The sequence below is a fragment of the Gymnoscopelus microlampas genome, assembly GCF_963454915.1.
Source record: "Gymnoscopelus microlampas genome assembly, chromosome: 12".
Lineage (NCBI taxonomy): Eukaryota > Metazoa > Chordata > Actinopteri > Myctophiformes > Myctophidae > Gymnoscopelus > Gymnoscopelus microlampas.
The window spans coordinates 38,945,439-38,973,292 of NC_139949.1; the positions used below are offsets into that span (position 1 = coordinate 38,945,439).

General features: G+C 40.9%; 1 protein-coding gene across 3 annotated transcripts in view; it reads right to left on the reverse strand.

The window, feature by feature from the left end:
- Positions 1 to 801: 801 nt before the first annotated feature.
- LOC311057698 (platelet-derived growth factor receptor beta-like) overlaps positions 802 to 27,854 on the reverse strand; it is a 33,488-nt gene continuing 6,435 nt past the window's right edge. For 2 of the 3 annotated variants that reach the window (XM_084074731.1, XM_084074730.1), the window contains exons 3-28: positions 26,405 to 26,476; positions 22,412 to 22,506; positions 21,908 to 22,103; positions 21,166 to 21,426; positions 20,449 to 20,579; positions 20,287 to 20,368; positions 19,939 to 20,013; positions 19,572 to 19,755; positions 18,895 to 19,010; positions 18,249 to 18,369; positions 17,530 to 17,632; positions 17,147 to 17,255; positions 16,810 to 16,904; positions 16,017 to 16,149; positions 15,352 to 15,456; positions 14,745 to 14,855; positions 14,410 to 14,539; positions 13,564 to 13,697; positions 12,836 to 12,957; positions 12,086 to 12,208; positions 11,045 to 11,156; positions 10,443 to 10,542; positions 8,840 to 8,945; positions 8,396 to 8,567; positions 7,680 to 7,830; positions 802 to 4,820 (exon numbers count right to left, since the gene is read on the reverse strand). In XM_084074731.1, the coding sequence (XP_083930857.1) occupies positions 4,661 to 4,820; positions 7,680 to 7,830; positions 8,396 to 8,567; positions 8,840 to 8,945; positions 10,443 to 10,542; positions 11,045 to 11,156; positions 12,086 to 12,208; positions 12,836 to 12,957; positions 13,564 to 13,697; positions 14,410 to 14,539; positions 14,745 to 14,855; positions 15,352 to 15,456; positions 16,017 to 16,149; positions 16,810 to 16,904; positions 17,147 to 17,255; positions 17,530 to 17,632; positions 18,249 to 18,369; positions 18,895 to 19,010; positions 19,572 to 19,755; positions 19,939 to 20,013; positions 20,287 to 20,368; positions 20,449 to 20,579; positions 21,166 to 21,426; positions 21,908 to 22,103; positions 22,412 to 22,506; positions 26,405 to 26,465 (3,288 nt within the window). In that variant the 5' untranslated portion in view covers positions 26,466 to 26,476 and the 3' untranslated portion in view covers positions 802 to 4,660. The remainder of the gene's footprint in view (positions 4,821 to 7,679; positions 7,831 to 8,395; positions 8,568 to 8,839; positions 8,946 to 10,442; positions 10,543 to 11,044; positions 11,157 to 12,085; positions 12,209 to 12,835; positions 12,958 to 13,563; positions 13,698 to 14,409; positions 14,540 to 14,744; positions 14,856 to 15,351; positions 15,457 to 16,016; positions 16,150 to 16,809; positions 16,905 to 17,146; positions 17,256 to 17,529; positions 17,633 to 18,248; positions 18,370 to 18,894; positions 19,011 to 19,571; positions 19,756 to 19,938; positions 20,014 to 20,286; positions 20,369 to 20,448; positions 20,580 to 21,165; positions 21,427 to 21,907; positions 22,104 to 22,411; positions 22,507 to 26,404; positions 26,477 to 27,854) is intronic. The other variant, XM_084074732.1, reaches the window with a different exon arrangement.

Here is a 27,854-nt window from a genome sequence, read left to right on the forward strand (position 1 = left end):
TTTGCATACCCAATTGGAGATCCTTGTAATTCAAAAGTGTGAAAAGCACTCTACTAAATTATGTCAAAATAGAGAATCTAACCCCACGCACCTTGTATTCATGTTGAGAGTGCTTCACAGGCATGTGTTTCATAAAGTCTCTCTCCATAAGAACAGACCTTGAGCTCCTATTCAATGAAAGAGATTGTTTTATCTCTGCTGTTCAAAAGGGAGTATGTCTGTCTTCAGGTGTTTTCTTAATTAACTAAACGTCCTCATTGAAGGATGTGGCCTTCACAAAAGGATGACCCCAAGTATTCTTATCTGCACCTGTAACATATCATATGATTACACCCCCACACACACACACACACACACACACACACACACACACACACACATCTTATTTTAGTGACTTAAAGCAATAAATAGCAATTCATATACTGATTATTGCAAAGTTTCAGATCTTAAATTAGCCTTTGATTGTGTTAGTTGGTCCATCACCTAATAATGACTTAGAAAGAAATTGGCCCATGGCCAAACATACTTGCTCACCCCTGGCTTTAATACTGTACATCACAATGTATCAGTTACTGAATATTTTGTAATCTACATCATAAATAACTAGTAGATATAGAAACTAGTAAAATAAAAAAATGGAAATACTCAAGTAAATCAAAACAAGTTGTACTTGAGTACAATACAAATAAAAAATAGTAATTGGTTACTTTCCACCTCTGACTGAATCCCAATGCAGATAGTCAATGTAGTTTTTCTAATTTAGATGAATAATGAAGAATAGAATGCAAACATTAATTCACCTGAAGAGTAAAAAAATCTTTATTTCATGGACATTCTAATAACCTGTCCACATTCCCTTTAAACTGATATACAGAATATGCTAATATGCTAGCACCAACCAAACAAACAGGCTTTACATCTTTGCTCAGTTTGCAATATTTCCAATGTCATTGCTTTATCATGATAAAAAAAAACATTCATTTCAAATGCTAGGCCTTCATTTGTATGCGCTTTGAAGGGAAAGTACTAAAATACTGTATACTGTTATAGGGTTAAGGTTACCCTTATTTACATTTATATTATTTTATCTAAGCATAATTTGCCACAGTACGCATACATGGAGTGTCACTGCCAAATAAATCAAGAGGAAAGACTGCATCTGATTTAACAAAAGGTCTCAACAGAGACATTTCTTTCTTATCCTATTGTCTTCTTATAAAGACATTACAGAGGTACATGGTTAAAACATGGAATGAATCGTTCATCCAGTACCTACAGTATATATAGCACAGTCTTCTACAGAGGCAGTCACTGTACAAGTCCCACTTTTTACATTACTGCTCCTGTGTTCTGTTGTTGAAACCCATTCATGTAAAAAACTCCAAGTTGAAATCACCCAGCATTGTCACTATTATGTTTTACATCCTATTTACTTGACCAGAGTTTCCTTGGGGCTCTATACTAGGTCCGCTCCTTTTTTTTGTGTGAACTTATTTGACTTATTTAACTTTTTTGGATTTTGTATGGATTTTTGTTGAATGTTCAGCCCTGGAATATAGGGACATTAGGTTTCGAGTGGTTAACCACATCAACCCTCGCATCCCTATTCTGGGTATGTCATAACGTGCAAACATCCATGGGAAAAAAGCATGTATTTTCGGCTAAGAGATTTTGGTATAGAGGGAAAAATGTAGGGGACCTAAGTATAGACCCCTGGGGGTGGTCAACAAAGTATATAGATAGGGCAGTCGTAGGCAAGAACTGGCCTGCCAGCGATAACTCGGTATGTAATGAATTAGGCCAAGGCTTTTTCCAGTTTAAAGCTTTGAAGTCTAAAGACCAACATATACACACACAGTCATCCCACATACAGAGAACAGAAAGTGCATCGCCACTCCACGTGAATTCATTCCGTCACATATCATGTAGCTTATAAACGTGGCCAACCCGCCATAAACAATAATAGGTTAAATGACACAGATGATGGACATGGGCAATACTGCCTCATTGCAGCACTTGCTCTACACCCGGAAGTGCGGTTGTTAATGTGGTAATGCCATGATGATTTGGCTAGTAGGCTATTAATGCAGGACAGGACTGGGTTATAACCATAGGACTGTATTATGAAGACAGTAATAGTACTGATGCAAAGAGGACCAGTAAATGTACCTTGACTGCAAACGTAGAAAACAGCAACTAGTTTAAACAGTTCAAACATGTGTACCTTCAAACCTCCAGCTCTGTACCATCAAAAAGAGTCAAAAACTACTTTGTTTGGTCTAAAGTCCGCTGTGACGGTAAAAAATAAATACAAATCAGCCACTTCTACCATTTACTGGCCAAATATACTGTATGATCTTTATGATAGAAATCATGATCATGAATCATAATCAATGGCTAGTTATAGACAAGCGGATTGTTAAACCTTCAACCTTCAAGGTAGAGGCAAATGCCAGCTGAATATCGTCTAACAGCTAAATGTGAGTGCAGAAATACTTAAGGAATATTCTCATATAGCATTATGGTTGTACACTGTGTGCAGTTTGACTTGTCACTGTATATGCTCTGTTAACACTGTTTATGTACAACTTAGATACATGACTCATCTGATCACAGAACAATGAGGCTGATCTGATATGTCTGACTCTGTCTCATCACCTCCCTCCTTCAAAATACACACAAACACATACACACAAGTGCACGTTCACGCACGCACGCACACACGCACGCACACATACACACACGCACACACAGAGAGAGAGAGAAAGCGATCCTTCCCTTAAAGCAATATAGCAGTGAATTAGAAACTAACACTGGGTTTGGCTTCCAGGTTTTAGTTCCAGTTATGGGTCTAGTGAAGGTTTCGCGGTGCCAAAACTGTTGATTTTAGTTGAGCGAGTTCAAAACTACTGCGTTGGAGTGTTTGTCTGACTATACACTGTACAGTATCTGTACTGCATGTACTGTGTCTGACTAATTGGTCCACCAGGGAATGCTGAAAACAATCACACTATCTGGCACCCCAATTGGCGATGACTGAGCTACACACCTACAGAAGGTTAGATTGTTAATGTTTACCCACGATAAAAGCACAGATTCTAAATATCAAACACCTACTTGTGAGCATTTTCAGCAAACGTTTGGCTAAATAACGTTTTATGGGATAATCTGTTGGAAAATGAGACATTTGTGGGAAGAGAAGTTACACCCACCACCACATAATTGAAACCAGTTCTTAATCAACTACAATTTTTGGCTGCCAAAAAAATCTGCTTGATGCTTTAGTCATCCTCTGGTTTTCCCTAGACCTAGATGATGATCACGCACTGTTTTTGGAAAGTGAGATCGTCATTTCATCATTTTATTAATAGTGACAGTGTTCTTGTGGTGACAAACTGCCTAGGGAACAAAGCTCTGTAGCTCTCGCTCTCTCTCTCTCTCTCTCTCTCTCTCTCTCTCTCTCTTTCTCTCTCTCTCGCTCTCTGCAATGCCCTGGAGAAAAACAACACGTAGATAGATAGTACCCATATACAAAAATAGTACAAAATAATACTTTTAACATGATATTCATTCATGATACGTGGAGCAGCTCATCCTAAATGAGACCCGACCATTAGCTACTTTTCAGGAATACTGTGGGCATTAAAAATCCAATGAAAACAGCCATCGTCAAGGTGACCACACACAGTAGAATGCTGTGTTTGGCAGTGGAGGGCTGACTGGCAGGTCACAACACATTAACCACTTAAACCCTCAGAGCTTGTAGATCTGCTATTTTCAAACATTTTAGTACTTTTACTTTTGGTACTTCAAGTACATTTTGATACCAATACTTTTGTACTTTTACTCAAGTAAATTTTGAATTCCAGACTTACTTGTAACAGAGTACTTCGAAATTCTACACTTTTACTTAAGTAAATCATTTGAGTACTTTTTCCACCACTGCTCTTCTGTTTTCGCTCTATATCATGATCGAATATCTTTGCTGAAAATAGCCAATTGACAAGCTATTCGTCTATTTTCAGCGAAAGCTTTTCCCCACAATACGGACCTGGGGTTTAAGTGGTTAAGCAGGCCTTTTCCTCTTTTTGTCCTCATTGTTTATGATACAATAACGTAACAACATCTCATATAATCTCATAATGGTAGAGGGCACTTATGTGATGTGAATATATTACATGTAAGTATTTTTTTTCTTTTAAAACGCATTTAACTCAGTTTCTATGCAGACTATTATATTCCTATTATTATTACGGGATGTGTTATTATTACAAACAATGTGTTTGTGTCTAGGCCAGTGGTTCTCAACCTGGTGGTCCTTGAGGGGGTTCCAGGGGGTCCCCGAAAAAAGGTGTTAATACATTTTCTCCCCTTTATCCATATTGTATACGTTGGCTATTCAAAAATATTTTCAAAAAATCTTGAAAGAGAATTTTGTAGAATTTTGCAATTTTTAACTCAAATCTTCTCTTCTGGGGGTCCCTGGCACAAAACATTTTCAGATGGGGGTCCGTGGCCAAATGTATATACATTTAGGGGTCCTTGGCATGAGAAAGGTTGAAAACCACTGGTCTATAGGCTGTGCGGAAATGAAGAATGTTCAGCCCTGTTTTGTCCACAGCTAGTCCGGTTTGACCCAGGAGTAAAAAAAAAAAAACCTTCACAAGAAACTCTCCTCTTCCTCTGTGGTGGTGCAGGGAGGAGGGCCGGCTATTTGGGGTGGATCCTCAGCTTCCTGGTTTGGCTGTGATGTCACTTCCTGTGGTTCTGACGCATCATCATGGGTGTCCTTCTCAGCGGGGACATCTGACAGCTGAGGGCTGAAGATATAGAGGATTCATATATTGGTGGAAAAAGTAGGCTACTCATTTTTTTTTACTTAAGTAAAAGGATCAATACTGCAGTGTGGAAATACTCTGTTACGTAAAGTAAAGTTAAGTAAAAGTCTGGTAATCAATTTACTTGAGTAAAAGCACAAAAGTATTGGCATCAAAATGTACTTAAAGTACTTACTGTAAAGTACCAAAAGTAATTCATTATGCAGAATGTCCCATTTCACGTTTACAAATGTTGTAAAAATCTTTTGAAAATAGCAGATCTACAAGCTCATATAAGTAAAAGAACAATATTTGCCTCTGAGATATAATGGAGTAGAAGTAAAAGTATTGAAAATGAGAAATACTCCAGTAAAGCAAAAAATCCTCAAAAGTGTACAGTACTTGAGTTAATGTACTTAGTTACTTTACACCACTGAATATATATATATGTTTGCTGCCTGCTTGCTGGTTGCTTTGACTGATTGACTGGCAGGTTAGTTGACTGGTTGACTGATAATCCCACACAATCAACCACTTTTTTTATTACCAATTTTGTCTCCCACCAAATCATCAATGTATTCTTCAAAGGTTATTGATATTTTGCTGTGTCCTGACCTTGTTTTTGGTCAGTCAGTCAGTCAGTCAGTCACTTTGAGTGACAGTTGGGACAAACGCAGTCAGTGGGACAAACGCAGTCCGCACCAAAAATATTTACGATTCTGTCCCTATCGGTACATAACTCGGACGGCGCTGATTCGACTAGCAGCCCATCGGCTGGTCGTTGCGGGCACTCGCGCCTGGAGGCGCTCGGGCGCGACTCCTCAGCCTCAAGGTCTGCTGAGTCGGCGCGCCTCCGTCATGGTCCAAAACTATACTTTATCGGCTTTATAATTTTAAATTATAGTGTAAACACATCTTTAAATGGAATTAAGAAATAGTTTTAATCCGAGGGTATGCGGTTACCTTAACTCAGAGATTAGACGCCTCTGCCCTGCACAGTCTGAGAGAAATCACATAACCTTAATAACAGAAATAGTCTAGATAAGCTTAATTAATTGCAAAACATGACACCCCTTATCCAAAACAGATGGCGAATGCATTCTTCTCTTTATAGGACCTACACAGGTAATAAAATTACCTGTGAGACCTTTATGAATTGAACCTCATAGTCAGCAGTCAGTCAGTCAGTCGATAATTAGCCACTGCTAACTCCAGATAACATCAATACCACCACTGACAGAGCATTAAAATAACGGAAAGGAAATGTAATCTTGTTTAGAATCTTGTTTCATCACACTTTGTGGTAAACATCAAGTGTCAATGGCTTCTAAGGTTAACTTGGTTAACTTGTTTAAGTTATTGTCTCGGGCCCCTATAGCGACCGGAGGTCTCATGGCGAGACCACCCGACCTGAATTCAAGGCTTTATGGGGTGTGTAATTGATACTAAGTATTTTTTGGGTGAACTACTGGTTTAAGTAAAAGATTAGTCGTAGCTTCCCTCCGGTTGACAGATACGATCACAAGGTTTCTTTTCTTTTACAGACATTTATTAAATGCTGTGAGAACTCATTGGCCGCATCAAAATATGTGGGGGAAACAATCTTGAAGTCTTCTTTTTATCTCAACTTAAATCTCTTTCTTAACTTAAACAGTTCTTCTTTTAAACCTTTCACTTAAATCAAATCTTTTCTTTAAACAGCACCACCAACAACACTTGTTCTCTGTTTGCTGCTTTCTGCATGCTCTAGTGCTGTTCAGAGTAAAATGAATGCCTCTGCCCCTGCTCTGGTAATTAACCAAAATCTAAACCACCCTTGCTGACTTCTTGATTGACTGATCTGACTCAGCTGCCAGGTCAGTGTGACCCTAGACTTCACAGCAACTCAAATACACAGCAAAAGCAAAGAGAACAATCCAAACATGAATTGACCAAACAAAAAACATTATGAATTCTTAACTTATTCACTTATTTATAATAATATGAACTTTTAAACATGATGGCAGCTACATTAGTAAAAGTAAAAGAGTTTATTTCTTCCAACACTGAACGTATAGGTTGTGTAATAATGGGTTATGGTATGGGTTCTGCTCTGCATGATATTGCTGACACACACAGGTTCCTGTGTTTTTCACTCCAGAAAACAATGTTCACGACACATGTCTGACGTGCGTAACGGAAGAAATATGAGTGTTTCCCCACACATCATGCAGGTTATTCATTATTGCACCATACCAGACACACACAGGGGGTATTGCGCCACGCGGCTATAAGACAGACGGTAGCAGCAGAGTTGAGCAAGACGAGGACGGTGTTTACTCACTTTACTCTCCCTTCCTCATCCACAAAGGAAGTGCGGAGAGAGAGGAGGACCTCTGACTCTTTACTGACATTAAAATAGACACAGGACAAGAAGAGATGGTACAGATGGCTTCAGTAGAGAATGCTTAGCCAAGACGCTTTAAGAATACTTATTTCCTCAAAAAGAAAAACATACATGGATGGGGGGGACACTGATCTTAAACCTCCTCATAGTACCTTAAACCATATGACCACTGTGTATCTATGTGTAAACAAAAGCAAGAATAACCTAAATCTCTGGCCAAAAACCTCTGACGTGGCAGACAAACGTATTGAAACATTTTCACCCTGGAATGAGTTTTCCAAGAAGTCAAATTTCAGGGGCCAAAAAATGTGTTGTGTGGATAAAATGCCCAAAGATAGGTATAGAAAAAGCTATGTTTTTAAGAAAAAAGGGTGGACGGGGTCTTATTTTCAAGATTTAACTAATATTTTCTCCAGAAAGCGTGCGTGCGTGCGTGCGTGCGTGCCTGTGTGTGTTGGAGGCGGGGTCGGTTGTACCTTGATAACTCTGGAGTGGCTGTGTCCAGCACCTGGCCACTGGTTTCTATGGTGACGTCCGTGACGGGGATGACGTACGTCGTGGAGGAGGGGCCTGCCTCCTCTGGCTCCGCCTCTGACTGGTGGACCCTAATCTGAGGGGTGTGGCTTCCTGCAAGAAAGGATGAGGTCAGATTAAAGAATAACATCAAATGTTACAAAACAGACACATCAGCAATACTAAACAAACTGATGGCTCTTTTCCACTACTAGATTTTCAGGCCTTCAAATCCAGTCCTATATTGCGCTGATCAGAGCAATGGTCACCAAGTTATGGCCATTTGAAATGTTTCAGTTCACAAAGGAGATTGTGTGGCTGTATTTAGACCAGATGCTGGACATCCTGACCAGTGTTGGTGCCTAGTTTGTTGCAGATCGGAGCAACGGTGCGCCTTGCAAGTCTGCATGTTAGTTTGTGACGTCCGCCGTTGATCCGGCCCGCACGCCCTCTCTGCAATTCTAATTATATAGGATAGGATGATGGGTTAACGCAGAACCTTCCATAATCAGAACATTTCCAGAACCCATTCATTTTTTTTATGTTTCCATTAGCAGGGTCCAAATTAGGTTCTGAGAACCTTATCTGAGACCAACCGGTAGCGTCTGGAAACCCATCCACGAATGGCACGGTTCGCTTACAGTAGTTCTTGTAGTCCAAAAAAAGAGCCAGAACTTACCATCATCATCTGCTGCCTGGGCCTCTACCTCCACCTCCAACTCCACCTCCGCTCCCGCCTCCACCTCCACCTCGTCTGCGGTCCCGGCCGGCCGTGGAGCCGGGCTGGGTTTTGACCGGGACACCGCGGGATGCTCGCCGCTCAGAAAGTTCTCCGTCACCTGGAGGTACCGCTATAGCAATACAAAGGAACAAGACTTACAGACTGTACAACCACTGATGTAAAGTCACTTTTTGAGCAAACTGAGCAAACAAAGACATTTTTTGAATCGGCCTCAGGTCTTAATGAGTTAACCCATTAAGATTAAATGAGTTAAAACACAAATGAAGTGAAGACTTTTTTCTTACAGTATCCCCAGTATGACATTTCTATGAGTGCTAAAGCATCAGGCGCTCATCTTTGAACCTTCTATTTGCTGTGCTAGCTTCAGATTCTTCGGTGTACCTTCTTGTATCCATCACTCAGCATGTTGCCAATGGAAACGCTCAGAGAGGAGAAGGGAGGCCTCACGTCGTCCTTCTCTTCCCAACAGCGACTCATCACCTCATGTCTGTAACAACACAACGACACACCAGTGTTGATTTTGACAGCACATTTTGATTTACTTTTAGTCATAGTCTTTTGAATAAAATTCCATTTAGTTTTAGTCATATTTTAGTCATCTGAAATGTTTTAGTTTTTGTCTAGTTTTAGTCGACTAAATATCATAAGATTATAGTCGACTAAATCTACAGTTGATTTAGTCCACTATAATGTGTTTCGGCGTGCCTTGATGGCGTCGTAATGGCAGATTTTACACTTGTTTGCATGCTGAAAATAGCAGATCTACAAGCTCACAACGTGTCGTGCTGCGACGCGTAGTGAGCTTGTAGATCTGCTCTTTTCAGAGCGCAATGCCCTAGCGCAACCAAACATAAAATGACTTTTCTATTAGTTCTACTGGATCTCTGCTCCACTAGTCCCTCACTAACATTTTGGTCTGGTTTTAAATTGTCAATATATTTAGTCATAGTTTTAGTCATCATAGTTTAGTTTTTATTTGGTTTTTATTTATTTTTTGTCAGTGAAAAAAGGTATAGTCTACGAACATTTTTCGTCATAGTTTTAGTCGACGAAATCCACACTGCTGTCAGCTATCACTTCTACATGAAGAGGACATTAGACCAGGGTTTCTCAAAGTGAGTGCCGTGGCACCCTAGGGTGCCAGTGTCCAGGGTTGCTGCAGAATACTTTGATAACATGTGGAATTGATCAATATCACTTCAGTTTAACCACTTAGACCCTCTATACTTATAGTAAAACAGAAATGAGTTCGTTTTTTTATCTACACAAAATCTCCTCACCAAAAATATTTTTGAATGTTCCCCCCAGAATAGTGATGCTGGGGTTCAAGTGGTTGAACGTCAAGAATAAAGCCATTCTCAATCTGTCCTAATGGAAACTGATATTATCTAAAATTGTCATTGTGACAAGCTGGAAAATGTACGTATTTACGTGACGTATTATGACACAAATGTAAGGTGCTATAAAGTAACGGTTAATGTAATTCAGGGGTGCCATGGATGAAACAGTTATTTAGAGTGGTGACCTGGAACAAATCAGTTTGACAACCCCGCATTAGACTCTACCTGGCACTCTTATTACAATTTTCAATTAGGCATTTAGAATCCAGAAGCATCCAGAGCAATTGTGAAGTGTGAAATCATACGTGTACGTGACGAGAGAACATTGCAGTGCTTCAAAGAAACTAGTTTACCAGGTAAACATCAAACCTTGCATCTATCTACAACACGCAGTCTAACAAGAGACAGAAGCATGACAAATTGAACTTCAGTTCCTAGATTTCAAACATTACAGGCAATCATTAAATACTATAAACAGGGCTTACATCTATAAACATAACTTGTTAGTGCTAAATTAATTAATTTCTCAACCAGTTTCTTGTGACCTGTGTTGCACAATGTCACCTTCTCTACACTCCCATTCCTCTTTCTGTCATCCATGCTGTCAGGCACGGATGATAAGATAATCTTTAAACAGTGTTTACATTTGTTGTGTGGCATGGGTGGGCTTGGGCATCCGATAGCCTCTCTTCAGGGCTGCGTAGAACTGGTCATTCATGGGGATGTCGGGGTATGGGCTACCACCTGGGACAAAATACATTGGAACATTACTAGTAAGGCAAGGTTAAAGGGGAATTTCACTTTTAAATAGTTCTGGGGTCATTTTCATGTCTTTTCTGGCTTTTTTGTGCACTCCTGGGTTATTAAGTAGCTGATTCAATATGTAGATATTTCAATTAATTTGATCAGACACGCCCCCCCCCCCCCCCCTCTACATAAACCCATTGAACTTCAAACTCCATTTTAGTCTAATTGAAAATGAAAACACATGTCCCTGGTTCTGGTGACTGATATTGTCCCTCAAATGAATAGGGATACCTTCATTTTTCGATTAGTTATTTCATAATGTTAGTATTTTTTTATAAAGTAATTTTCTCCAGTAAGTCCATGCATGAAATCCATGAAGTCCATACATTGAATAACTACTAAAAATGTTAAGGTCTCCCCATTAATTGTATAGACAGGATAGGGTATAAAACACAACAGAAAGGATAGAATATAAAACCAAATATATAAGATAGGGTACCCAGTGAGAAGATCTCCCACAGTAGAATGCCATATGACCATACATCACTCAAACTGGTGTAAACATTCTGGAAAATACTCTCTGGAGCCATCCACTTCACTGGCAGGAATGTCTGTGGACACACACAAATAAATACTCAACACAACTTGCATGCACGCAAACACACACATGTTGCATGCAGAGTTAGTACACATCTGGATGCACACAACCACACACACACACACACACACACACACACACACACACACACACACACACACACGCACACAGAAATTACCTTCTCAGACTAAAATTAACACTGAGAATTCGGCTGCATAAAGATTTACATCTACATTATTATCTGACTCCAGCATTCCTTGCTATTTGTAATGTTCGGTATTGAGGTTTAAGCGGGCAGCATACTGTACATCATAATAGCATACGGCAACATGGCATGACTGCAGAGAAAACAAACAAACATATTCCTAAAGTATTTTTTGGCAGCTCCAATATGTTCTATAGTCGGATTCACTCCAGTTGACACCAATGCAAACATGGTGTGTGAATGGTCACACATTTTTACAGAACGTTCCACGCTCTAAGCGAAAGCGCATGGAGCATAAGACTAATTTGTCTTCAGAGGACTTCTTCGGTTTTTGCAAGCCAGAGAAAAATACAACTTATTTTGAAGTATGCTGCCCGCTTAACTCAAAGGTGATTATAGTCAAGGACCAATTTCACATGATTAATGGACGACTTCACCCATTCTTCATATCATTTCTCAAATCTGATCTTTCGGCCCGACTGTTCACACTGCATTTGCAAGTGATCAGATCTGATCTGTCACATATCTGTCTGTTCAGACTGATTTAAACAACGTCAACCCAAAGCCGCCCTGCATCGACATATCTGCTTTGGTTACCGTGGTAACGACGTAGGCATCACAGCGTCATGACTTTTATCTCTTTATATGTGTTCTTCAAATTCTTTATTTTCCTCTAATTATATGAAGATAGGTTGAAAATGGGTGAAGTCGTCCTTTAACTCGTCAGAATAACTCACGTTGCCCTTGGCGATATAATTCTCGTCATTCATGATGTCCCTGGCCAGGCCAAAGTCACAGATCTTCACCAGCTTTCCCTCACAGACCAACACGTTCCTGGCGGCCAGGTCCCTGTGCACACACTGTTGGGGGAATAAAGACATTCACAGTTTGTTATTAACAACTTAACCCATTGGTTCTCAAAGTGGGGTCCGGGGACCCCCAGGGGTACTTGAGGGGGTTCCAGAGGGTCCCCAGCTAAATGATGGACAGGGACCAAATGGACCCTTATGGGTCTGTAACTCTGAGAGTGTACAAATGGAACCAAATGGACCCTAACGGGTCCATTTGGTTCCATTTGTACACTCTCAGAGTTAAATTAACATTGATTTTACAATATGAATTGGGGTCCCACAGACATACATGCCATTAAATGGGGGTCCGTAGCCTAATGCATGTCAAACTTGGGGTCCTTGAAATTAAAATGGTTGAAATCACTGCTAGAGAGCCGTAAAAATCTTCTATTATGGGGGTCCCTGGCTTATCTTTTCAAATGGGGGTCCGCGGGCTAATAAGTGTCTATTTGGGGGTCCTTGGCACGAAAAAGTTTGAGAACCACTGACTTAACCCATTCAGAGAAGAGAAGAGAAGGGAAGGGAAGGGAAGGGAAGAGAAGAGAAGAGAAGAGAAGAGAAGAGAAGAGAAGAGAAGAGAAGAGAAGAGAAGAGAAGAGAAGAGAAGAGAAGAGAAGAGAAGAGAAGAGAACTGACATTTTTGGAGGACAGGAAGTCCATTCCTTGAGCAACCTGGTAGGAGAAGCCCAGTAGGTCATTGAGGTTGAGGAGAGGAGAGTCGCTGAGGGAGAGGGCTGATGTCTCCTGCTCCTCCTGGCCTAGAGGAGTGAAGGAGAGGAGGAGTGAATAAAGGTTGAAAGGAGACATTATCCAGTGGTGGAAAAAGTACTTTTTTTTTTTGCTTAAGTAAAAATGCAATGTAATTAAAATGTACTTGAGTAAAAGTACAAAAGTATTGGCATCAAAATGTACTTAAAGTACCAAAAGCAAAAGTACTCACTATGCAGAATGTCCAGTTTCACAAGGTATGTATAAAATGTATTAACATATTTGAAAATAGCAGATCTACAAGCTCTACAGTAGATCTACAATGCGTCGCATCAGCTTGTAGATCTGCTATCTTCAAATAGCCAAAGTTTAAATTGATAAAGTGGTTAATGTATGTTTTGTAATAATAATCAAAATCAACAAAGTAACTAGTAACTAAAGTTTTCAAATAACTGTAGTGGAGTAAAAGTACAATATTTATCTCTGAGATGAAGTGGAGTAGAAGTAAAAGAACTGTACATTGGAAATGCTCCACTAAAGTAAAAATGTAAGATAAAAATGACTTAAGTACAGTACTCGAGTAAATGTACTTAGTTACTTTACACCACTGATATTATCTTACATCAGTATTGTTGCTGTTGTTGTTATTTAGTTACCTGGCTCTTGGTAGGGCGTCTCGTAAACCGCAGGCTCGATGTCGGCGTATTTGATGTGGTCTACCAGCTCCTGCATCGCCACGTACTGGACACACTCCTCCTTACTCATATCCATGTAGCCCCCATCACTGTCACTGTCACACACACACGCACATGCACACGCACACGCACACGCACGCACGCACGCACGCACGCACGCACACACACACACACACACACACACACACACACACACACACACACACACACACACACACACACACACACACACACACACACACACACACGTATACATATGAAATATTTATTTATGTCCACATAAACAGAAGTACAAGAATGCCTTGTACAAAGGACATAAACACTGCCAGTGCAGTCAGACAATGGTCTGGCACCGCTCAGTTGTGATTGGATTTCACTCCCTCCGAAGTAGTGAGGGACCAATCAGGGCCCTGTATGCAAATATGGGGCGGGTTTATCACCACAGGTGTTTTTTGAATTCGCCCCTTGGAAATGCAGGTTCCACACAGAGATTCCAGACTAATATCTACGCAGTTATATTAGTCTGGCCATGCCAGGCTGAACACATTGTTACATACAATATAGTTGACATACAGTACTTGTCAGACACAGCGGACATAAATCATGGATGGATAAAGGATACAACGCCTGCTCCAAATTGAGCGGCTTCCTATGATAGCTGATACTGAGCAGTACCTTGCTAACTGTTTGGCCCTCCTTTTGGAGATGGCCGGCCATTTGAAGGCCCCTCACAACCAACTTGTGCACGTGCCTATAGGCTACCAAATGTTTTTTTGTGCATACGTGCATGAGTGTGTGCACGCTGACCTCTTGCCCGGCGTGTTGTTCTCTCGCTGCGTGCCTTCTGCGTCGCTCTGTAAGTACGTGTGTTTATTACGGTGGAGGTAGTCCACCAGGTCGCCATGACGACAGTACTCTGTTATCAGGTAGATAGGGCCTGAGAGAGAGAGAGAGAGAGAGAGAGAGAGAGAGAAATCCCATGATGACTCTTTTATTGGAGATTCCCAGTAAACATTTTTCAATACAGTCTTTCAACATACGCGCGCACACACACACACACACACACACACACACACACACACACACACACACACACACACACACACACACACACACACACACACACACACAGTGTATCTCACCTCCCTTGGTACAGGCTCCCAGCAGGTTGACAACATTGAGGTTGGGTCCGAGGTGGCTCAGAATCTTTAACTCTGAGATTAAAGCCTGGCTCTCACTTCTCCTGGCAGTGGCTATAAATATAATATAACACACACACACACACACATACACACACACACACACACACACACACACACACACACACACACACACACACACACACACACACACACACACACACACACACACACACACACACACACACACACACACACACACACACACACAATAGTGTTAATAGATGAAGGAGAGACTCCATTGAGGTTTTCTGAAAAACGTTGCTGTATCAGTGGTAACTTGTGTCAAGGATCCCCAAAATTATATGTATTTGCCCTCCCCCCATCTCTAAAATATTTTGTTCCAGGGACCCACAGAAGCAAAGATTTGAAGAAAAAAAAATTATATATACATTCAAAGATTTGCAAACATTTTCATGATTTTTCAAAAATAGCAGATATACAGTACAAGCTCATAGTGTGGTACGAAGTGAGTGGGTTAAGAGATTAAATTAACACATGATTTTACTGTGTACTTATTTACACACACATTAATAATAATCATACTTACATTTGAGCATCTTAACCGCCACCTTGGTGGTTGACTGTGAGTGCAGCAGGCCGTATGCTGTGGCTTCAACCACCCTGCCGAACGCCCCGGATCCAAGAGTATGACCTGACAGCAAACAGTAACGTCACCATTCACTGCATAGTCATTTATTGTTTAAATGAGAATAAGAAGACATGAGATGCAAGGTGTGCGTGCGTGTGTGTGTGTGTGTGTGTGTGTGTGTGTGTGCGTGCGTGCACGCCTGCGTGCGCGTGTGTGTGTGTTTATGTGTCAGTGGTGTAAAGCAACTAAGTACATGCACTCAAGTACAAATGTGAGGTATCTTTCCTTAATAATTTCAATACTTTTACTTCTACTCAACTACATCTCAGAGGCAAATATTGCACTTTTACTTCACTACAATTATTTGATTTGTATATATATTGAACTTGTGAAATGGGACGTTCTGCATAATGAGTACTTTTACTTTTGGTACTTATATTTTGGTACGTATATTTTGATGCCAATACTTTTGTACTTTTACTCAAGTAAATTTTAAATACCAGACTTTTACTTGTAAATGAGTATTTCTAGACTGTGGTATTGATACATTTACTTAAGTAAAGAATGTGAGTACTTCGTCCACCACTGGTGTGTGTTTTGTCTGGAGAGTTCACGTCCTTTACCCAGCACTAAGCTGTCCCTCGGGACCTCCCACGCCGAGTGGTACGGCAGCTGGGTGGGGTCAACGTAGGTGTACTCGTGTCCGTCAGAACTGACCGACTCTATCACCTTCCAACGCACCTCATAACGAGGCTTCTGGACCCGGGAGGAATGGACAAGGAAGGAAAGAAAAGAAAGGACATTGGAGAGGGGAGAGAGACAGGAAATATTACAGTGTTGTGTGAAACTATGACAACCTACTAGTAGTACTATGACAGACCCTGCGTTTTAACAGCGGGCAACTCTGGGCAACATTGCCCAAAAATATAATGAAAGTCTATGAGAGCCGGCGATCGGGCGAAGTGGGCGGGGGGGCGATGAAAGATGGATTTTCTTTATCTTTTTGGGCGATATCGCCCGGCATCGCCCAGAGTTGCCCGCTGTTAAAACGCACCGTCACTATAACACAACTACTACAACTATAGCTATAATAGCCCATCTTTTAACCAAATACTAGTACTGTAGCTGTGATGGTGAAATTAGGCTTAGAAAAGGACTCCAAAGCTTCAGAAATCCTATTGAAAAATGTAATCACTACTCTAAACCTAATTTAAGCGACATCTGCTGGTGAAACGGATGTAGTGCAGTCTAATGAGGCAGACTGAAGAGCAGGTTGCTGAATCAGGGATTCTTTGGGATGTGATGCACCTGCTGCATTAAATATCATCATTTATGTTTAACTTCACTTAAATCTGACTGACTGACTGACTGACTGACTGACTGACTACTGCTACTGTTTACTTCAAACTGACTGACCTTTCTCCAGAGGACGATGAGAATGATGAGGAAGATGACAGCGATGACGACCAGCGCCAAAACTGCTGCCAACACAGCAACCTGAGAGAAGAGAGCTGGAGACAGGAGAGAGAGATGGATGGATGGAGAGAGAAAGAGATGGAGGGAGAGAGAGAGAGAGAGAGAGAGAGAGAGAGAGAGAGAGAGAGAGAGAGAGAGAGAGAGAGAGAGAGAGAGAGAGAGAGAGAGAGAGAGAGAGAGAGAGAGAGAGAGGCAGGGTGCGTTAACATCCTAAGAGTTAAGAGTCAGTGTAGTCACCAGTGAAGTCAGGTCAGTATTGGGTCCTCTGGGTTCTTACAGTTGGACACCAGACGTATGTCCCAGGCCCGCCGTCCTCTCTCGTTGCGAGCCTCACAGCGCACAGCGGTCACAGAGCCCATGGTCTGCAGGGTCAGCAGGCTGCGGACCTGTCAGCACACACACAGCACAGGGTTGTTGCCAGTGGTGGAAAAAGCACTCAAATGTTTTACTTTGCATCGTGTCGTATCCCATCATATCATTTTTTTATTGAACCACACCATATTGTATATTAATGTAGCATATCCCATCGTATTTTCATATCGTATTGTATTGTTACTGTAACCGCAGCAGATCCCATCGCATTGCACCATGCCACATTGTGTCATATCATATTGTATCATATTGTATGGTGGTGTAATGTGGTTTTGTGTCCCCATTTACCTGGCTGACTCCTCTCTCCTCCAGATTAGTGATGTTCTGCTGCAGACTGACACCCTCTGAATCAGCTGACAGACTCTGCCAAGCTACTGTCTTATTACCACACCTGGAGAGGAGAGGAGAGGAGAGGATCATTTAATTCATCTATGCCATTCATTTATACCAGTGGTTTTCAACCTTTTTCGTGTCAGGCCCCCCAAATTGACAAATATTAGCCCAGGGACCCCCATTTGAAAAGATGTGCCAGGGACTCAACCATTTAGATTTCTCGGGGGTCCCAATCTACACTGTATCATTATCATTAGTGTTCATTTAACTCTGAGAGCGTACAAATGGAACCAAATGGACCTGTTAGGGTCCATTTGGTTCCATTTGTACACTCTCAGACTTACAGACATATAAGGGTCAATTTGGTTGCTAACTATTAATTTGGCTGGGGACCCCCTGGAACCCCCTCAAGGACCACTGGTGGTCCCCGGACCACTTGTTGAAAACCCCTGATTTATACCATAAAAGTTGGCAATAAAGTACTACATTAGGGTAAATAGTAAATACTATAAGTTATTTGAACCGACACAACTAGCTTTTTAAATAAAAGACAAGCGTACACATTCTGGTGAAGTTGTAAATATCACACATTACTACAGTAAACTGATTATGTGACTAGACACATTTCCTGTGGATAAATTAACTGATTAATGAATGAATGGTGTGGGCCCCACCTCAGTGTGCTGTGACAGCTGTACCAGAGCACTGTGGGAGTGGGCACTCCTTCAGTGACACACAACACTGCCTGACCCTGAGCCACGTGTTGGTCTGAAAGCTCTGTGATCCTGGGGGGCGCTAAAACACAAACGCACACGCACGCACACACACACACACACACACACACACACACACACACACACACACACACACACACACACACACACGCACACCCACGCACGCATGCACGCGCACGCACACACACACACACACACACACACACACACACACACACACACACACACACACACACACACACACACACACACACACACACACACACACACACACACACACACACACATCATAAAAACATCATAAAACACCAGGTTCCAAGAAATAATACTACATGATGTAATGTGCCACAAATGGCATTACAAGTGAAAGAAAGAAAGAAAGAAAAAAAGAAAGAAACAAAGAACGCTTGTATTGTGACTTTGTTGGTGATCTGAATCCAGGACAGCTATTTTGTGTTTTCATTTTAACACATTATTTAAAAGTTAACGTCACACTGTGTAACTTTCAATTAAACACATCTTGACTATGTATGACTTTAATTTGTCTCAACAAACAGTCTGTCTCAACGTCTGTGTGAACTCTGACCTGTGACCTGGAGGTCGAACACCACTTCTCTGACCTCGTCGTCATTGGCGATGGTCGCCGTGTATCTCCCTCTCTGCTCCATGCGCACGCGGACCAGCGTCAGAGTGCTCAGGTAACTGGGGGGTAACAGGTAATCCGTTCAATCAATACATACTGTATGTCTGGTGGAAGAAGTACTGAGATATTTTACTTAAGTAAAAATAGCAATACCACAATATAAAAATACCCTGCTAGGGCAAGGTCACACCGCACTTTTATTTTACCTCTGGGGCGGAATCTGCCAATGCTTTGTCAATGCAAATGCGTGGATTCGAGAGAAAGATGCGCAAGACCATGAATCCACGCATTTGCATTGACAAAGCATTGGCAGATTCTGCTCCATAGGTAAAATAAAAGTGTGACCATGCCCTTACAAGTAAACTGCGACGCGTTGTGAGCTTGTAGAACGGCTATTTTCAGCATGCAACCAAGTGATAAATCAGCCATTACGACGCCATGAAGACCTGACATACATTTTAGTCGACTAAATCGACTGTAGATTTAGTCCACTAAAACTAGACTAAAACTAAAACATTTCAGATGGCTAAAATGGAATTTTATTCAAAAGACTAAAACTAAATCTAAATTTGCTGTCAAAATCACAACACTGTTGAGAACCACTGCGTTGGCCCACCTACCTCCTCTCAGTGATGGGCGTAGTGGAGGTGACGGCCGTGTCTCCGCTGACGGTGCCGTTGTCTCTGGTCCAGGTGACGCTGGGGGCGGGGTAGGCATCGATCTGCAGACTGAGCTCCACCGTCTCGTGGAGCAGAGCCGAGATGTTGGCCGAGTCCACCGGCAACACGTCTATATAACCACGCTCTGAGGAGCGGAGGGGAGAGGAGAGGAGAGGAGAGGAGAGGAGAGGAGAGGAGTTAGCAGTGGGTCAGTTGGTGAAATTAAGTCATTTTTTGTGTTAATTTTCTTAATTTTGATTCTCTTTGAATACTTATTTTTATGTTTATTTGTATATTTGTCTACAGACAGACAGACAGACAGACTCACCCAGTACAGTTATAGTGACATTTTTCATCACAGTCTTCCCCTGCACCGTTTCTTGAACTGTACAAATATACACACCTATACAAACACACAGAGTCAGCATCAACCAGAAAATGCTCATTTATAACACACACACACACACACACACACACACACACACACACACACACACACACACACACACACACACACACACACACACACACACACACACACACACACACGCACACACACACACACAGACTGTACTCATGTAGGCCCACAGTGGATGCTATAACTTGTGTCACATTCATGCATTGAAATAGGACTTTGATGGTTTTCATTTCAACTGATATGTTTTTTAGAACTCACCAGAATCATCCAAGGTTGCCGTGGAGATGTTGACGAATGAACGGATCCGATTGGGCAAGAAATCCGTCAGTGGCTCAAATTCCTGGATGAATGGAGATTCAAATAGTGACACAGACATCTATACATACAACACAGAATTAATGATAAGACAATGTTCTGTACCTGTCGTCGAGGGAAGTCCCAGGTGAAGAAGACCATCTCCACATCTTTGACAGTGCAGTTGACGGTCAGAACCTCGCCCTGTCGCAGCACACTGCTAGACACGGTCATCACTGCATCCAGAGTCTTAGGAACTAATGGAGACAGAGATTTAGAATATAGATAGGACAATCTTATGCTATCTCATGCTATCTTATCTTACATTATAGCTTATTGTGTCTATACCTCATCTCATCTTATTCAGAGGTAGGGTAAGTGAATTTCTTTACAAGCACAATTTTGAGGCATTTTTACTTTACTTGAGTGTTTCCAATTGTCAGTACTTTTACTTCTAGTCCACTACATCTCAGAGGCAAATATTGTACTTTTACTCCACTAAAGTTAATTGAAAACTTTAGTTACTAGTTACTTTGCAGATATAAGTTATTATATTATAAAACATACAGTAATCACTTCAGCCCTATTTTATACATAGGCTATTTGAAAATAGCTGACGCATTGTGAGCTTGTAGATCTGCTATTTTCAAACATTTGAGTACTTTTAACTTTTGGTACTTTAAGTTTTGTTGCCAATACTTTTACTCAAGTAAATTTAGAATTCCAGACTTTCACCTGTTAAAAAGTATTTCCGCATTGCGGTATTGACACTTTTACTTAAGTAAAAACATTTGAGTATACTTTTTCCACCCCTGTCCATCACCATCATCATCTCCCGCTCACCTACGATGCTGAAGACGTAGAACACCTGTGACTCTTTCTCCAGAGCGCCCATGGAGGCCACGCAGACGTAGGAGGAGTCTTTGAGGGGGCCCGTGAAGCCCCTGCCGGGGTGGTACGTTGTGCCGTTGACCGGCAGCCTGCCGGGGCGCTCGTACAGCGTCACGTTGAGCCGCGGGTCGGACACCACGCAGGGAATGGTGCCTTCCTCCGACTCCTTTGTCACCACCCCAGGACCCACCGGCACGAACCACTCATCAGGACCTACAGGGAGAGAGGGAGGGAGGGAGAGAGAGAGAGAAATGAGGGCAAGTTAGAAGGGTATGGTAATAATCATACTGTACAGTAGGTGAGAAAGAGAAAATTGGGACAGAAGAATCAACAGGACCCCTCCTGTTCTTTTTGAGAGTGTGTGTAACACTCTCTAAGAAACACCCTGTCCATTTGTGGGATGTGTTTAGACTGAATGCACTATGAGCTTGTATATCTGCTATTTTTAAATAGCCAAAGTATAAAATAATGGTTATCTATATAGCTAAAATCTAAAATGAAACAGATGCGTTATGAGATAAAAACGGAAATTGAATTTGATCCAAAATGTGGGCAAGACATGGACGTACATGCGATGACATTATGCAAACGCCTGAACGTACAGCTGGAGACCTTTATGCTGAACAGAAGAGTGTTTAGATGCATCTATATGTACCTACCTATCTATCTGTATGTCTTACCCACAGTCCCTTACCTTCTCCAGGTATGAAGACGTCCACCTCCCTGGCCTGGTCGGAGGAAGGCTCCTCACAGACGTAGCTTCCAGAGTGTCTCCAGGTGACATTGTGAAGCTGCAGAACACTGCGGGTTCCCTGGTTGTCCAGCAGAACTCCATCCAGAGGAGGCTCCTGGGGAAGCTTCCAGGTCACCCTGGACCAGCCAGAACACAGCTAGAGAGGCAGGGGGAGACCATTATTAACCACTTTCAACCTGCTGTCCCTATTGTGGACATGTCATCATTATAGGTGAAAATATCAATCAATCAATATCTCTATTCTCTGTCAGTCTATCTATCTTATCTAAAGAGCCATTCACACTGAGCACTATAACTATAACTATAAAGATATTGTTTTAAAAATCGTTCACACCGACTATAAAATAAAATACAATGCTGAACGATATAGTTATAGTTATCATTATAGTTATGGTACTTCAGTGTGAATGGTCCTTAGTCAGTACCGTAGTTGTGTAATCCTACCACAGTGAAGGAAGCGTTGGGACTGAGGATGACCTCAGAGGTGCTGGGGTTCAGCTCCAGTGCCGCGCCCCCATCTGGACACAACTGGAACAGCACTAAATATACCAAACGGAGAGAATATATTTCAAACAAGGGCCGTTAGATACGATGCCCGTTGGGAATGAACAATCAGATCAGAACAACTCTAATGATGATGTCATGAAACCAAAATGAACCCAGGTCTAGACCACGGTTTATTACTTCCAATTGATCATTTGTGTTAGTGTGAGACCAAAGCTTTGGCCAGATACGTGATAGATACGTGGCTGGCTAACGTTCAGACAGCTGAGAAACACATGTGTCTCCTCCACGCTGAATATACATTTTTATGCCTTCCACAGGTCATAAATTGCTGATCCGTTATAAGCCCATTAGGCGCCTAGGTCTTATGAGCAAGGCCTCCTACTTGAGCCATGCTCAATCCTTAAAGGAGTAGTTCACCCAAAAAAATGATGAATTGCACACCTAATGAAGCCTTGAATTCATGGATTTGTTTCGTTTTTTGTCGCATTCCTAAGCCAATAATTTGATGACCGGGTGTATTTCCGGTTGGAGACGCAAAGAGTCTCCTACCACATACATCTTTCCGCTGGTAATCAAATTATTGGCTTAGGAATGCGACGAAAACAAAACAAGAATAGAAAACATAGAATCAAAATAAGTTTTGATTATACAATTTATCCTACATCATCTATTCGAAAATAGCCATCTACAAGCTCACAACGCGTCTGTGGGAGCCAAGTTCGAATATTGTGTTTATTATATTAATAACTGCTTATTTTTGTGATTTGTATTTTTGCCTAAACAGTTCATGTATATCGAAGTATATGATTGTTAAATAAGCTAAGTTAAAAAGGTTTAAATAAGTTAATTTGTTTAATTCATGATGAGGTTCTTTAGGTTGAAAGCTCAGGTTGTGTAACTGATAATTTAATTGACAATTGCTAACACCTGAGTGTGCCCAGGGCAGTGCTGATTGACAATTGCTAACACCTGAGTGTGCCCAGGGCAGTGCTGATTAAGAATACTATCACCTGTGTGTGCAGGGCTGTGCAGATTCAGTTGATGCTCAAGACAAGGTCAGAGCGACAGTTTTTTGACCATAGTATATATTTTTTGGTTTGAGAACTTGATTTTAGATCACTTCTGTAACCAGGGAACACATTTTTTGGAATAAATCTTTTTGTGATTATTTTTACATCGAAGTCCTGTTAAGTTTTTCTGCTCAAGGGAATATACACGAGTATAGAAAACGTGCCGCTGAGATTCAACCACTCACAGTGTCGTATTGCGACTCGTCATTGTGAGCTTGTAGATCTTGCAAATGTGAAGAGTTTGGAATAGAATTTTAACGACACAACTCTTGTCTGGGAGTCTCTGGCAAAATCTTTTCAGATGGAGGTTGAAATACATATTCATTTCGTGGTTCCCTGACATGAAAAAGTCTAAATAAATCACAGAGACCTGTGAAAGAGTTAATTTACTACTGTCATCCACTGACCACTTCCCTGGAGACAAAACATGGTCTGGTATTCTGCAAAAGAACGTGACCTCATTTAGGACAATACAAACAGAGCTGTGGTATTCACAGTCAACAGGTTGCAATTTAGACATCTGCATTGGATAACAAGGAAATTAAATCCAAATGCCAAATGTTGAACATAGCCTATAAACTTAAAAACATGAAACCGTTTTACGAGCACAATGTGGCTGTAAAATGTTAGCTGCTTTTTTCATGGACAGATCATCAATAAGACAATTTACAGACATGCTGCCGTTCATCCAGCCTCAGAGATTGTGAGAGGAGTGGCAATTACTTATTGATTTAAAAAATGTACTAGGACTGCTGGTATGTGAAATCTGTGACAGATTTTAGACGTCTGCAGTCAGTCAGTGGGAAAGGAGAAAACTTAAGGTCAAACAATTGTTAAAAAGTATTGTTATCATATACAATGCGTGAGGGGGCCGTGTTCTTTCTATTACGTTTTTCATTTATTTTTTTATAATTTATTGGGAAAACTTTCAATTTAAATAATAATAATAACAATTAAACACAGTCTCCTCACGCATTAGAAGGACAATATCAGTCACCAGAACCAAGGATGGGTGTTTTCAATGAATCTAACATGGTTAAAATGGAGTTTGAAGTTACAATGGGTTTGTATAGGAAGGGGGCGTGTCTGTTAAAATGAATATCAAATGTCTAAATACTGAATCAAGCAACTTAAAAACTGTCTGGGGTGTTCACAAAAGCCTTAGTAGACGTTAAAATTACCCCAAACATGTTTGAAAGTGAAATAGCCCTTTAAACCAATTTTATGTGCTTTAGCACACAAACATGCAGATAAAATCCATGAAGATAAAAATCCAAATTACAACCAACCATTGTCTAAATGATTGTTTTTAGAACAACTTGTGAATTCCAAACTCAAGAGTATTTTTATTAGGCTCTTATCAATATGGCATCTAACCATAAATACGACATATCACTGCCAGGACATCATGTACCTATCATAGATGATAGTAGGACTACCTTGGACAAAATAAAGCATTGTGCCGCTCTTTTTGTTGATCTATCAAAGTCCTTTGATACAACTGATACGTATCATGTTTATGACTTTTATAGTGCTTTACACCCCCACTGCTTGTCAATGATTTCATGATCATCACCTCTCTGAAACTGTATATAGAGTAGCAGGCTACTGTTAGGCAAGGATCTCTTTGAGATTCAATATTAGGCCTGGATTTAGGATATGAATGTTATATCCAGTGGTGGAAGAAGTACTCAGATATTTTACTGAAGTAAAAGTAGCAATACCACAATATGAAAATATTCTGGTACAAGTAAAAGGCCTGCGTTCAAAATGTTACTTGAGTAAAAGTACAAAAGTATTTGCATCAAAATATACTTAAAATACCAAAAGTAAAAGTACTAAAATGTTTGAAAATAGCAGATCTACAAGCTCACAACACATCGCGATGTGACGTGCTGTGAGCTTGTAGATCGGCTATTTTCAAATAGCCTATGTATAAAATAGGACTAAAGTGGTTAAAGTATATTTTATAATATAGTAATTTATATCTCCAAAGTAACTCAAAATGACTAAAGTAATTATATTTAAGCACGTACTTAGTTACTTTCCACCACTAGTTATATCCTGCTGAAATGCCTCATACACATCTATATGCGGACTCTTTCTAAACTAAGTGTAACCGCTTTTGAAATGCAATGCATTCCAAAGACATTTGTCGGTCTCAAACTATGAAACACTGACAAAATAATAGTATATTTTTTTCCAGTGCAAAGAAAAATCATCCTAAAAACATCCACATCTATTTGCATAGTCCTGTAATTGATGGAGACCACCACTATACAGTCATTTGTCTGTATGATGTGGTGTTTTCTTTTAAACCGGGAGAGCATCTTGTATCATTTTAGATTTTAGCCATATACTGTAGCAACAAAGGTTTTTCAGAAAACTCTTAGGAACAGTGGTTTCAAACAGTGGCTTTCAAAAATAGCAGATCTACAAGCTTAAAGCACGTCACTTCGTGCAGCGCTGTGAGCTTGTAGATCTGCTATTATTTAATGTTTTTTTTGGGGGGGGGCCTAATAACCCTACCTTTAAAAATAAATGAAAAAAGTAATTGAAAAAACATGGTCTCCTCACGTATTAGAAGGACAATATCAGTCACCAGAACCAAGGACGAGTTTGAAGTTATAATGGGTTTGTATAAGAAGGGGGTGTGTCTGATAAAATGAATATCAAATGTCTAAATATTGAATCAAGCAACTTAAAAACTGTCCAGGGTGCTCACAAAAGCCTGAGTAGACGATAAAATCACCCACATTTATTTTTTAAAGTGTAATATCCCTTTAATGAGTTAATGTTCATGTTTAGCGAGAAGAGTAAACAAACCCTAACCATGTTCGTATTGATTCTAATAGCTTACCCAAGAGAACAAGAAGAGCCAGAGACAGAGTTCCTCTCTCCTCACAGCAGAACCCCATCATGAGAGCTTCACCTGTGGAACCAGAACACACGTAAGAATGCTTGTGTTTAAAAGTTGTTCTTTGTTGTTCTTTGTGTCGATGAAACCAGTATCATTGTCCATAATGAAAACGACGAAATGATAGATGGACCGATGGAGACAGACAGACAGACAGACAGACAGACAGACAGACAGACAGACAGACAGACAAGACATTCTACAGGTATTTTTCACAAGATGTTTGTAGTTTCTGCCAAAATATGGAATCAATTAAAGATCAAAGAGGGGAGGGGGAAAAATGAAGATACGAGAGGACAGAAGATGAGAGGAGAGGAGAGGAGAGGAGAGGAGAGGAGAGGAAAATAAAATAAAAGAGAGTTTGCTCTCAGAATGTTTTCTGCATTCTTTACCTTTATGTCATTTTTGTTGGACTGCAATGGTAGGAAACAGGAAAGATGAGAGAGAGAGAGAGAGAGAGAGAGAGAGAGAGAGAGAGAGAGAGAGAGAGAGAGAGAGAGAGAGAGAGAGAGAGAGAGAGAGAGAGACAGAGACAGAGACAGAGACAGACAGACAGACAGAGATGGCATGCAGCAAAGATATTAAGCTGGATTCAGATGAACAACAACATCACGAGTACTTTAGTATAGTCTGCAGGACATCATGATGTTTTGGAATGAAAGATGGATCCAGCGTCCAAAACAAAGAGGACATGAGACAAAAAACAGATGAAAGGAGGTTTAAGGACACATAGGAGAGGAGAAGAGAGAGGAGAGTGGAGAGGGGAGAGGGGGAGGGAGGAGATGAGAAGTGTTTTTCCATTGGTAAAAACAGTGCAGTAATTTTTAGGCCATAAACCCTGATGCCTCAACCAGACCAGCCAAGGAAATACATTCCATGTGAGGGAAGTGTGCGTGTGTGTGTGCGTGTGTGTGTGTGTGTGTGTGTGTGTGTGTGTGTGTGTGTGTGTGCGTGTGTGTGTGTGTGTGTGTGTGTGCGCGTGTGCGTGTGTGTGTGTGTGTGTTAAAAGTGTGAATCTCAAACTCAAAATGATGGGGAATGTTGGTGTGGGAGGGACTTTCCAGCAGAAGAAGCCAATCGGCGAATCGCTTTACTTCTCTCTGGGGAATTATAGCCAATGAAACGTAGTCAATCGGGTTGGGGGCGGAGTCAGTCAGTCAGTCACCCAGCAAAGCAGAAAAAATTATAAAAAAAATAAACAAACATTGGTTTCCAGAAAACTCTCTTTCCCCACTATGAAAGAGAGTATTTTCACTATGAATGAAAGACAGCATTAAAGAGGGAATTTAAACGCTCTATTACTGCTGGAGTCTGTAAGTTTCCATTGAGTTCTTGTTGTTACAGTAGAACTTTACTTCACTTCCCCCAACCTTTCAGTATTAGTAGCCATGTA